The 13,251-nt window shown below is 40.5% G+C and overlaps 1 protein-coding gene across 1 annotated transcript in view; it reads left to right on the top strand.

Moving 5' to 3' along the window:
* The window catches only part of Tubgcp3 (tubulin gamma complex associated protein 3), a 72,724-nt gene that overhangs the window by 37,142 nt on the left and 22,331 nt on the right, over positions 1-13,251 (top strand). The window contains exons 12-16 of the mRNA XM_008848404.2: positions 5,616-5,726; positions 6,038-6,146; positions 7,849-8,038; positions 10,183-10,318; positions 11,065-11,133. Coding sequence (XP_008846626.1) covers positions 5,616-5,726; positions 6,038-6,146; positions 7,849-8,038; positions 10,183-10,318; positions 11,065-11,133 — 615 coding nt within the window. The remainder of the gene's footprint in view (positions 1-5,615; positions 5,727-6,037; positions 6,147-7,848; positions 8,039-10,182; positions 10,319-11,064; positions 11,134-13,251) is intronic.

Genomic DNA, 13,251 nt, shown 5'->3' with positions numbered 1-13,251 from the left:
GAGAGAGAGAGAGAGAGAGAGAGAGAGAGAGAAAGAGAGAGGAGAGAGAGAGAATGTATGCATACATATGCATGCATATGCGTATGCCAGAAGTCAACCTTGGATATTTATCAGGCAACGTCCAACGTCCACCTTATTTTTTCAGACAGGGTCTTTTGATTGACCTGGAATGCTCTGAGTTGGAGAGACTGACTTTGATGATCCCTAGGGATCGTCTTGTCTCTGTCTCCCCAGCACAACATTATAAGTATGTGCTACTACACCCAGTATTTTTCAGATGCTTATTTTAATTAGTTAATTTCTATTTATTTTTCTGAGACAGGGTCTCACTATGTAGCCCTGACTGACCTGGAACTCAGTATGTAGACCAGGTTGGCCTTGAACTCACAGGGATCTGCCTGCGTCTGCCTTCTGAGTACTGGGATTAAAGGTGTGTGCTACCACACCTGACCAAGATTTATTTTATTTTTTATTATGCGTATATGTATGTATGTCTGTGGGGGGGAATGTGCTTGTGTGCGTACAGGTGCCTGTGGAGTCCAGAAGAGGGCTGGATCCCTTGGAACTGGAGTTACAGGAGGTTGAGAGCCACTGGACATTGGTGTTGGGAATTGACCTCCTGTCCTCTGTAAGTGCTCTTAAGCTCTGAGCCAACTCTTCAGCCCCTGCCCCATTTTTTTTTTTTTTTAATGCACTAGGGATCAAATTCGGGTCCTCATACTTGGATGGCACATACTTTACCCACTGAGCTATCTCTAACTGTAGGAGAGCCAGGTGAGGACATCCAGTCCAACAGTCAGGAAGAAAAGGAAGGAAAAAAATGTCAGCACTTGAGACAGTGGCATGGAGCTGATGAAGAAAGTCATTGATTATCATATTTTAATTAATGAAAACATAATGTACACATCCACAGAAAGCAATGAGATACATTATAATTAAACTGCAGACACCAAAGATAGAGGGAAACAGTTTAATGTAGCATGTGAGGCAGACTGACTGTTGACGTCTTATTAGAAAGTGGTAGAATTCTGTGCCCAGATGCTGAGAGTACAAGTATCACTGGGTATTGTATACCATGCAGGGTTCTCCTTCAAAAATGGAGAAAGAGATTCTTGATAGGTAGCACCCCAGAGGGTCCCAGGAATTTGGAAATTGCTGACTGATTCACAGAGAAATAGGAAAGGTGCTTAGACCTCCAGCCAGCAAGTAGTTGAGGAAATTCACATGGAAAGACTGCAGCCAGGTGGCTTGTCTGGTGAGTTCTAACGAGATGCTTACAGAACCATCACCAGCCCATCTCAAACTGCAGAAAGCACAGTAGGAAAGAACACTTATGTCATGTTATGAAGCTACCATAGGACTGCACAGGACAAGTACATATCCACATCACTTATGAATACAAATGTCAAGACCTCCAGAAAGTACCAGGAAACAGAATTCTGGAACTGTTGAATAGGTTGTTTGCCATAACAAGGGGATTTATTCCAGGAATGCAGGAATGTTCAATGTGGTGCATCCATGTGACATACATGTTTAACAGTGAAAGGAGACACAGTCCAATTGATATGCTGGAAAAATGTGACATTCAGCACCCTTTGATGATAAGATGAAGAAACCCTGACAGGACCTTAATGAGGGCGTGACCAAAACGTGGCCAGTGCCTGTGATGGTAAGGGACTGCCTGCTGTCTCTGTGAACCAGAGACACCTGCTCAGCATCTCAGCATTGTGCTGCAAGGCAGGAGTGGAAAAGAAAAGAAGTAAACTTAAGCTGTTCCAAGGTGACACGATCTTGCATACAGAAAACTCCCAGGCATGCATTGTATAGCTCTGCACTGGAAAAGAGATCATGCACCTGTGTTTAATGATAAGGTTCTCAGATTAGCAGAATATAAAGTCAGTAACTAAAATGCCTTGTTTCTATGCACTCCCATTGAAGACTGCAAACACAAAATGAAAATGATTCCACTCATCAAAACAATGAAATACTTAGGGATAAACTTGGTCAAGGAAGCACCAGGCTGGTTCCTTTTGAAATACTGTAATTTTTGAGTTTGCCTTGTCCATGACCTTCGTGATCATGGGGAAACTGACTGGTTTGTGCTCCCTGTACAGACACTGTGAGCTTTCTCTGAGTCCTAAGCTGGTGTTTCATGGCTGGTGTTGACGTGGGAGTTTCTGTGGTCTGTGTTGATGTGTCTGATTCCTAGGAACTGAGTTGCCTGCCAAGAGAATCTCCTCTTTGCTGTTTCAGGTTGGGGGTGAGGGTCTCACATTTGTCTAGTAGTTAATGAGAAATTGTACAATGACAGTTTATTTTTTTTTCTTGATTCTTCTGTTTGACATAATGGTAGAAATTAAAAGACCTTGAGGGGGAATGCATCAATAAGATAAAGGCTTATTGCAATTATATTCTGACCTTGATTCTTCCCTCCACTGCCATATGTGTCTTGTAGAATTAATTATGTTCTAAAGACTCAGGAATTCTTTATGTTCGCTACTAGCTGTTTGCTCGTAGAGTGACTGCACGCTCCTGTGCCCTTAGATGAAGCATCGTGTTCGTAACTTCCAAAGATGACTGAATTGTCTGAGGTTTTTTAATGATTTAAATTAAAATTTCTTATTGTTCATACTGATAAAAATCCAGCTGCACTCCAACTATCAGGATAAATTGGTTTGTTGTCTGTAAAAACTGGCTCTTGTGTTTAAGTGAATAACAGAGAAATACAATTTATATGCAATTAATCTAATCTGTTGAATAGCAAGCCACAGGGCAGTCACAGCACAGTGACTGTAACCGTGGAGATCATTCATAGTGAGCTTGTAACTCTCATTTCTCTCAGGGATAATTTCAATGTGTGTTGAAGTGATGACCTCATTAGAGCAGAGCTGTTTCTTTTCTCCAAGCAGTTACATATTTAAATTGGAAAGGTAATACACAGCAAAAGAGCCCGAGTTAGATCAGTGAGTGCTTTAGTCAGTTGGAAACCTCTGATCCCTTCTCTGTGGTCATAAGAATGCTGATATTCACATGCTTTTACTCACAAGGATCAAACACAAGACCTTGGTATCAGTAACAGTTTGTTTTCCTGATTACTTACTCTTGGTACTGAATTCCTACAAAAGAAAAACTAGTTAATTGCCAGAGAGAATAATGCTATTAAAAAGAACAAAAACAAACAAGTAAGCAAATAAAAATCGTAATATGTTCAGTGTTTGGCCAGTAGCAGTTATTAAAGGATTTTTTTTTTCTTATTTACCGATATTTGTTGCAGTTTAAAAGCTTGAATTATATAAACACATTTAGTAGAGAAAGTTAAATTTTTTCAGTAATCTGGGGGACTGGAGAGATGACTCAGTGGTTAAGAGCACTGGCTGTTCTTGTAAAAGACCCTGGCTTAGTTCCTAGCATCTCCAGCCAGGGTGGCTAACAGCTGTTCATAACTCCAGTTCCAAGGGATCAAATGCCCTCTTCTGGCCTCTGAGGGTATTGCACACACTGGTACACTTACATACATGCAGGCACCACTCATACCTATAAAATTTATTAATAATCTGATTGCAAACAGATAATATGTTTATTTTTTACTGGATTTGTTTCATGTCATATAGTACTTATAACTTTTGATATTTTTTCTTGGAAATAAGTAATGTGTATTGCCATAATTATTCTTTACCAAACTTTTACAATGCTCCCTCAGACTCCTGGCTGGCTTATCATCTAGTCCAGGTTTGCAAATGTGTATTTTTTTTCTGGGAAGATTGATACTTTTTATCAGATTCTTGGATGTCTGTGAGAGTTAAAAAGAAACTTTTAATAAAAACTAACTATATGATCATTTATATATTCACTTTTGAAATTTTTTCAACAGAACCAACTTTATTCATAAATTGTGTGATTGTATTGAAAATTCAAGATCATTCACTATTAGACCTAATAAGAGTCTAACAAGCTTTCTGACTTTTGACATTTAATAACATTAGAAATGTAACATAGCTCAATCAAGAAGTATCCAGTACTACAAGGATAATATTCTATTCAGAGTAACTAATGATAGAAATAATTCAGAGTAATGAAAATAGTACAAATACATTGTGGAGAATCTTTCTGCAATCTGGAAATGGGAAGATCTTAAGAGAGGAAGCTCAGAAACTATAAAAAGAAAAACAGAATAGAGCAAACAAGAACCTGAAGGTACTACAAACATTGGCAGATTATTAACTTGGAAAAATTTAATTTGTAGTATGCAGTGATTGCCAAGTAGTCACTCCCCCACCATCTTTTTGTGACAGGCTTTCCCTGTAGCCCCAGCTGGCCTGGAACACACTATGTAGACCATGCTGGCCTAGAACTCACAGAGATTCACTTGCCCCTGCCTCCCGAGTGCTGGGATTAAAGGTGTGTTCCACCACAGCTGCCGTGGTCACTATTTCTAATGCACAAAGAATCTATATAATGATCAAAGTCAAAATAGAAAGATGGGCTAAAGACAGGAAAAGATGGTTTGTAGGAGGGAAAAAAACCCAAAAGGGAGTTTACATTATGGCAATATGCTCAGTTTCATTTGTAGTTCATGGGCTTTCGTTAAAAGGTACAGAACACAGGGAACCCTGTTAGTGAGGGTGCAGGACACAGGCAACACAGGCGTGGATTGGGGCGATCTGGCAGGGTACACACAAATTGAACTTTATTCCCCTCAGCAGTTCTGCTGTTAGAAGACAAATTTATAGCAGGTGAGCACTGCTATAAGGCCTGTGGTTAAAAATGAAAGCGGTCTCATTGTAGTGCAGGTCACCTGGAAAAGATGGCATTTGAGTTTTTTCCTGGCTGCTGTTTTTCTGGATTGTAGGTGTGGGAAGGGGAAGATGAGCTGTGGTGCCTGGGGAGAGTCACAAGGGAAAGCTGCTACTGGCCTTGGTATAAGTCCTGTGTGCTGTGGGATTGTCTGTGGATGGCAGTTTGTGAACAGAGTGCATGTGCTTAGGCATGACTATTCCAAACTGTGGCACTCTGTGAAGTAGAGATGATCAGGAGCAACCAAATAGTGGGCCACTGGACATGAGTTGAGTATTGAGAAAGCTCTAGAATTCCATGTCGTTACCAAGGCAGAAGAGCTCCATGTGGGTGGGGAGGTCCTCAGACTTAGATCGTGGAGGCTGTGGGGCAGTGGTTTCACTGATACTCATACTGAGGTTCCTAAGTCTCCAAGGAAAGCTACTTGTTTTTGTTGTAGTTTGGTTTTAAGTCTGGGAAACAATTCAGTTTAGAAAACTTTCTGCCCAAAATGCTTTGTCAAACAGTTTCATTGGATAAATGAATGGATCCTCTGTATCTGAAAAACTTCCCCATGGAATAAATTTCTAAAATAACTTTTTTGTTGTTATTAACATAAATAAATATATATATATATTTTGGTGGGGGGATCTTTTTGAGACAGGGTCTCCTGTAACTCCAGCTGTCCTGGAACTCACTATGTAGTCCAGGCTGGCTTTGAACTCACAGAGATCCGTCTGCCTATGCCTCCCGAGTGCTGGGATTAAAGGCGGGTGCCACCACACCTGGCTCTACTAATATTTTTTATAAATTATTAATACTCAATGTACTTTTGCTCATAGTTTTTTGTGGCATCAGATCCAACAGTTAAAACTGATCGGCTGTGGCATGACAAGTATACATTGAGGAAATCGATGATCCCTTCCTTCATGACAATGGACCAATCTAGAAAGGTAGGCTTAAGAAGATACTCTTTCCATTTGTGATGCTTTGTTACCAAAGACATTTGGACTATGACCAAAACTAGTTTTTAGTTAAATAAGTTTTGTTGTATTTTTAGATTGTTAATATTCTATTGTTAATGGAATACATTAATGTGTTTACTAATATATCTTTTGAGTTACTGGAACTCACTTGACACTAGACCCAATGCTCTTGTCACATAGTTTCTAATCAATAGTTCATTTGTAATGTGTGAATAGTTGTGTTTGGATGACCAATTAAATTTTATATAAAGGCAGTCATAGCTTATTTTTCTCTTTAGGTTCTTTTGATAGGAAAGTCAATAAATTTCTTGCACCAAGTTTGTCACGATCAGACGCCTACTACAAAAATGATAGCTGTGACCAAGTCTGCAGAGTCACCCCGTGATGGTATGATTATTTTGTTGATGGTGCTAATGATAGGGATGAGGATGGTGATGGTGGTCATGGTTAATGGTATTTATTGTGATGGTGATGTGATTGTGGGAATGATGGTGGTGATATGCTGGTAATGTGGTACTGATAGTGATGGTGGTGGTAATGAAGATGGTGATGTGAAGGTAGTGATATGCTGGTGATGTGATGATAGTGATGATAGGAGGTTTTAGTGATGTGATGATGCTAGGTACTAGTAATACAATGATAGTGGCGATGATGTGATGCACTGGTGATGTGATGATGATGACATGAGGTGCTGGTGATGTGATGATGTGTGATGATGTGATGATGTGTGATGAAGATGTGAGGTTGATCATGATGGGGTGATGTAACTGGTATGATACTGATGTGATGATGTGACAGTGGTGACACTATGGTGGTGGTGACATATATTGTTTAAATTAACTCTTTGTTTATAGCATCTACAGATTACCTGGATTACTAAGATACATATTAGTGTATATGTACACATGAACTATCTATTGCTATGTGAATGTTTAATTTCTGCTTTATATAGCATTAAGTAGTCATATTAAAATACATTAAGCTATTTCCTCCTGCTTAGTAATTTGCACTACTGTTTTTCTAATGATAAAAAAGATAGCATTTCAAAATAAGGAAGTAGAGAAGGAGATGATGATAACTGTGGGACTCAGGCTCTTTCTGAATCAACAGAGATCAGTTTCTGTTTTAAAGTGTAATGGAGTCCCTCATCAGCTGATAATCTGCTACCCTCTCCTCCTTTCTCTCCAATTTACTGCATACCCCAGCGTCAATAATTTCATGGTATTTTGTATATAGTTATCTTTATAGTTTTCTATTACTCTTATCATCTTGATTCATTTAGAAAGTTTTCCTTGCATAAGACATTGTATTGGCAGTGGTATACTAAAACTCCAACTAAAGATTGGGACAGAATATTGAGACAAGGGAAGCACCCGCTTCCGCATGGAGGCGAGGCTCAGGACAAGGCTGATGTGGCAAGAGCTCCTTAGGTCGTTAGGTGGTCTGTACCATCCCTGACAGCTGCAGCCTTCATGCAAATGGTTTACGTGAAGACTTTTATGTACCTTCCGGGGTGCCTAGATATGGGATCTAGAGTCAAATTTTGGGTAGATGCCTATGTTTAAGAGGTGAGCCAGGAGACCCCTTGTGATGTTGGAGTTATGAACTTTTATAGTGCTCGGAGTACTCATGTAAATGATGCAGGTTGACCGCTTGAGTCCTCATGGCCCTGTTGGAACTCTGAGTAGTGCCAATTTTCACAGAGCTGTAAAACTCACACGTTCAATCCATGTGAACAGTTTGGGTTTCAGGACTAATTTGTCGAAGTGTTCTGTAGGCCTTTGTGGAATTCATCTCTGTTCCATCACTGCAGTGTGGTAGTGAGACTTCCATTAGTTTCAGCCTGCATAGTGACCTTGACTTTACATGAAGTGCTTATGGCTGTTCTGAAAATCTTGAGTACAAGGTTTGCTCTTGGTTCGGCTGGACATTGGCCTCTCTGTCTTGGGACTGCTTTGCTTTCACTGCTACTGCTGTGGCTGAATTGGTCTGCATTGCTGGGTTGGCACTGCTTCTATACAGCCTTTACTGTTCTTGTTGAAATACACGTTACGTATGGGTTTGTGCTTTTCCCTTTTGTTCCTTACAGCTGCAGATTTATTCACAGATTTAGAAAATGCATTTCAAGGGAAAATTGATGCTGCTTATTTCGAGACCAGCAAATACCTATTGGATGTTCTCAATAAAAAGTACAGCTTGCTGGACCACATGCAGGCAATGAGGCGATACTTGCTTCTTGGTCAAGGAGATTTTATAAGGCATTTAATGGATTTACTAAAGTAAGAAACTTGATTTTTAAAGTTTGCAGTATTTTTAATCTTATAAATGACCTGATAGTTTTTGTTTTGGTGGCACACGCCTTTAATCCCAGCACTTGGGAGGCAGAGGCAGGCGGATCTCTGTGAATTCAAGGCCAGCCTGGTCTACATAGTGAGTTCCAGGATAACTGGGGCTACAGGGAGACCCTGTCTCAAAAAGATCAAAAAAAAAAAAAAAAAGAATAAATAAATAAATGATGTTAGAAGGAAACAAGTTGAATTCTTACAGAGCATGTGTTTAAAATAAACTCTATGTAGGTAAAATTGTAAAAGTTTCATGGGTCAAAGTCCATTATTTTGCTCTTTTTGCCAGCAGGCCATGAGCTGTGGGTCGTGCTGTGTTCATGAGGAAACCGTGAGCACTGGGCATGAGCAGTGGCTCCTTGAGTGGGAGGAGCTGGGTGCAGTCACAGTTCATTTTGGCTTTGGTTTGAAATTAATTTGAGAAACTAGATATTTTAAATTGACCTTTTAGTTCTGTGCTTTATGCAGCAGTACAAAGCCATTACCCTTCTCATCCTGTTCCCTGTTGGGGTCCCCCAGATCTCTGTTCCAGAACAGTCAGATACTCTGGACAAGGTTGGTGAGCAGGTCAAGTGTAGTCAAGGCAGGGCCAGAAACTAAGGCGCTTACAAGAATAGACTTTTGCTGGGTTGCAGCATTCCCTTTAAGACACACAAAAGAATTAGATGTTTCCCTCAGAAAACAAAATAGCAAGTTATCTTCACACCTTACCTGTGCTAATGAAGTTGTTGTTTTGGCTCTGTGGCCTCAAACCTTGACTTTATCTCACTTCCCTGAAGGTCCCCTGCTGTCCTTTCTTACCTAGGAGTTTGTGAGCTGACCTTCTGTACATGGCTTGAGTTAGAGCTAGTTACTGACAGTGTAGATGTATGGCAATCCCACTATGGAAGAGCATTTTCACACCAGAAGTGAAGGGGTTCCCTAGAGAGTTAGGTACTGGGTAGATTGTGGCGATGAGCTGTTAGAGGGGAAATGTTCTCTAGGTGCTGGGCTGGACTGGGAGTGCACAGTGGACACTTGCACAAGCAGGCTAGCAGGATGGAGCAAAGTAGAGGCTGAGTGACCTGAAAGGTCTGGGTAGTATTGCAGATTGCCTCATCCAGGGCCTCTGCTTGCCTCTGCTGGAGTGTCATTCTGACAACGCACCTTTTTCTCAAAGGTGTGATTTAAGTGTGTAGGTATTAAGAGTGCCACCACTGCACTTACTTTTTGCCTCAGGTTTATTGTGGGTGGTGGTGTAGCGCCTTTTCACCTGGTCTTCGCCCAGCGTTGGACATGTTTGCACATGGAGGTATTTGGCACCTCTTAATTGGAGCAGTGGGGTATTCTTGTTTTGAAATGCGGTTTTCAGTAACTCAGCAGAGATGGGTGAGTGTGTGATGGTGCAGCGGTTTTGGGCTTTTGGAACTGGCAATCCACCCCTACTTGTTTAGATTTAAGGAAGATCTTCTCATTGAGTCTCTGTAGAAATGATAATAATCATGCTACCCATAGGCTAGTTGTAAGTGTAGAAACCCAGAAGATCTTCTCATTGAGTCTCTGTAGAAATGATAATAATCATGCTACCCACAGGCTAGTTGTAAGTGTAGAAACCCGTATCAACACGTGTAGCATATCTGAGTACTAGGCTGAATGAAAATTAGTGTCTTTAAGATTTTGAAGAAAAGTGCCTTCTAAAACCCTGTTTGCATGAAGCTTTTTATTAAAATGAAATGGAGTGAGGGTTCATTAGAGACATTTTAATAGACTTTAGACATGAGAATTAAGAGAAAGAGGTACATGGAAGGAAGGGAGACACTTCTCAGAGGATGGGTGTGGGTGTCTGGAGGAGGAGTCCCACTCTGTTGTCTCTCCAGTGGTCATATGTAGGATTTTGATGGGTTAGGGAGTTATTATTTTCAAAGGACTGCCAAGAAACCTAAATGGGATCACAGGATGGTTCCTGAGTGGCACCATGAAACTTTTATAACTACATTTTATCCATACCCCTTTTCAGGTTTTATAATTTAACTGTTTTAGTTCATTTTTTAAAAGTTCGTTAAAAATTCAAATAACATCTTTATTTTTTAAAATTTGTTAAGACCAGAACTTGTTCGCCCAGCAACAACTTTATATCAACATAACTTGACTGGAATTCTTGAAACTGCTGTAAGAGCCACCAACGCCCAATTTGACAGCCCCGAGATCCTCAGGAGGCTGGATGTGCGGCTGCTGGAGGTAGGTGACATGACTGAGGTGGTCCTGATGTCGTTCGTCCTGAATGTCTTGCTTCTATAAGGCACAAGTCTGGCTGTTCCTAGAACACAGGCTGGGTATGTTCTGCCCTGTACTATAGCAAGTCCCCTTTCCTCAAAGCCACAGTCTTATTAAGGGGGCATCTCCTGGAGCTTTTGGGCTCATATTGGGTACTGTGCATGAGACAGGTGCCCCAGCGTGTGGGGCACCACAGATACTTAGTGAAGTGAACCACATTTCATTGGAGATGATGCATAGGTTCAGCAGGCAAGAACATTGTTCCCCAGATTGTCAGTGTCTATGGAGTTGTTGTGGCAGGAGGGGCTGTGCTTAGACTCAGGCTTATGAACATGAATCCTCACTGCCTGACCTGTGGGGTCACTACTAAAACCCACTGATATACAGACCTTAGGAGATTTGGAACCTATTATGAGGCAGTGGGGTTTTGTCATAAAAGGGTGGTGAATTTTGAATATATGTTTGTAGTGGTTGTTCAGAACAGCACTGTTCATTCCTACACAATGGCAAAGCACCTATAGTGTGCCTTACCATCCTCTCACTGCTGCGGATGCATATGCTGACAAGGAGGCTTGTGGCACCTGAATACTTATGAGTTTAAAAACATGTGCCTTATTTTGCTGCCTTTTCTTTGAGCGGTTGACAGGTTCTTCAGCAGTAAACGCAAAGCCTTTCAGCTATTTCTTTTTTGTTTATTTCATTGCTGTTAGGTCTCTCCAGGTGATACTGGATGGGATGTCTTCAGCCTCGATTATCACGTTGATGGACCGATTGCCACCGTAAGAGCTTTCTGTGTACTTGTTTACTGTGCACAGCTATTCGGATTGCTAAACACTTTGTTGTTCTCTAAACACTTTGAATTAGAGCGATTGTGACATTAGGGTATATCTATTGAATGAGTACTTAAGGCAGGACTATGTGCTTGAAATAATTATTAATGAGATTTGAAATTTTCTATTATTTTAAGAATTCTTAAAAATATCATTTGTTCTGTCATAGAGTTCAGCAAGTGATTAATAAATGGGGTGTTCATTTTGCTCCATTATGCTCAGACTGTAGCAACTAATTTAGGATAATTTGAAAGGAACCATAAAGTGTGTTTTAGAGGAATCGTATTTTTACTACTTAGATGAAATTTAATATTTAGTATTCATTTGGACTGATGAGAAGATAGCTGCACTATTGTTCATAGTGCTTTTATTCACGTACCATTTCTCCTAACACATCACAAAAGGTTGGCCAGAGGAGTCGTCTTTACACATCTGCAATTAAACTGCCTTTCTGGCTCATTTTCTCTATATTCAGGCTTGAGTAAATTCTCCTTGACCACGGTATTGCTTTGAACTTATTCAGTCATTTCTGTATCTGAAATACTGAGAAAGTAAATTATATTTCTTTTAATTGTTGGAAAAAATATTTTGCTAAGCATGACCTAGTTTGGCACTAAGCTTCCTTTAGTGGTTCTTGCAGAGTAGCTTCAAGGCTGTCCCTTCTGGGGATAAATCACATTCCTTTTTAGGATGATTCCACAGAAGCCACATTCACAGAATGTCACCCACAGATGCGTCTTGTGTCCACTGTGGGCTGAGAACTGTTAAGAAGTTTATTTTATTTCTGATTTCCCATAGTTGACTCACACCAGCTCAAAACTACCAGTGTAAATTCACAACTGCTCTTATGTGTTGAGTCTTCTGTCAGATTCAAACTAGTTTCCTCCCCTTTATCTTATATCCTGAGTAGTAGTCGTAGTTATTACACACAGCACCATGGCATTTTAGCGAGTTATTTAGGGACTTCCTGCTATTAACTCTAGTTTGTGTATATTACATACTATTTTCATGCATAAGAGATGCCATGACAAGACTAGGAGTTGTAGCTCTGTGGTAGAGCACTTACCTAACATGTGAGTGTGGTATAAAGATACCGTGGGAAAGGTGATTGCATTGATTGTTCCAAATGTATAAATACCTTGGCAGGGAGGTAGTCTGAACATGGTTTAGGTATGTCATTACATACTTGTTTCATGATAATGCACTCTTCATGAAAGAGTCAGAAGTTGTACATTTCACATGCTGTGTTCAGTCAAATCTCAGATGTTTTGAACCCAACTTTAGTAGGACTGAAAAAAAAAGCAGTTTATACCACAGCTTTATCTCTAATGACACATCTCTGACAGCCTTGTCTGGCCCACAGATAACAATTTGTAGGCCAGCTCAGTGGGCTGTGGCAGCAGCCTGGGCTGCCAGGTGAAGAGAGAGGAAAGGGTTCAGTGGTGGTTGGCAGGAACCAAGCGTGAGGAAGGCTGTCCTGCACTTCTGGTGTTAGCTGCTGTTTGTAGCTAATACATTTTTTTTGGCTAATTGTAATTATGAGCATATTATTGCTTAAGTAGTCAAACCAATCTTAGAAATTGAATTTTTATCAGATGTAATTGTCTACAGTTCTATATAGAAGTTAGTGAAATGTAAGAGGAGGGCCTGGGGAGATGGCTCAGTGGGCAAAGCATTTACTACACAAGCGTGAGACCTGGAGCTCAGATCGCCAGCACTCATGTAAATACCAGAGGGCATGGTGGCCCTTCTGCAATCCCAGTGCGCAGGAAACAAAACAGGACCCCAGAGGAAGCCGACTATCTAGACTAGCTGAATCACAAGCTCTGGGTTCAAGTGAGAGACCCTCCCTCATTAATGCAAAATGGACAGCAATTAAGGAAGGTATCTGCACACAGAAGTACACCTACACATAGGTGAATACACATACATACCACACATATGCAAAAAGGAAAAAAATAAAGGTAAAGGAGGCCCATTTTATAAATAAAGGTAGAATCAGAGTTTCCTGCTTTTCCCTTGGTAAATTTATGTGTTACCTGTCTTCATTCTGGTCTCATTAATGGA

The sequence above is a fragment of the Nannospalax galili genome, unplaced genomic scaffold (assembly GCF_000622305.1).
Source record: "Nannospalax galili isolate Female #2095 unplaced genomic scaffold, S.galili_v1.0 scaffold744, whole genome shotgun sequence".
In the NCBI taxonomy this organism is placed as follows: Eukaryota; Metazoa; Chordata; class Mammalia; order Rodentia; family Spalacidae; genus Nannospalax; species Nannospalax galili.
The sequence above is the reverse complement of the archived record's forward strand: the minus strand, read 5'-3'. Positions and strand labels throughout refer to the sequence as shown.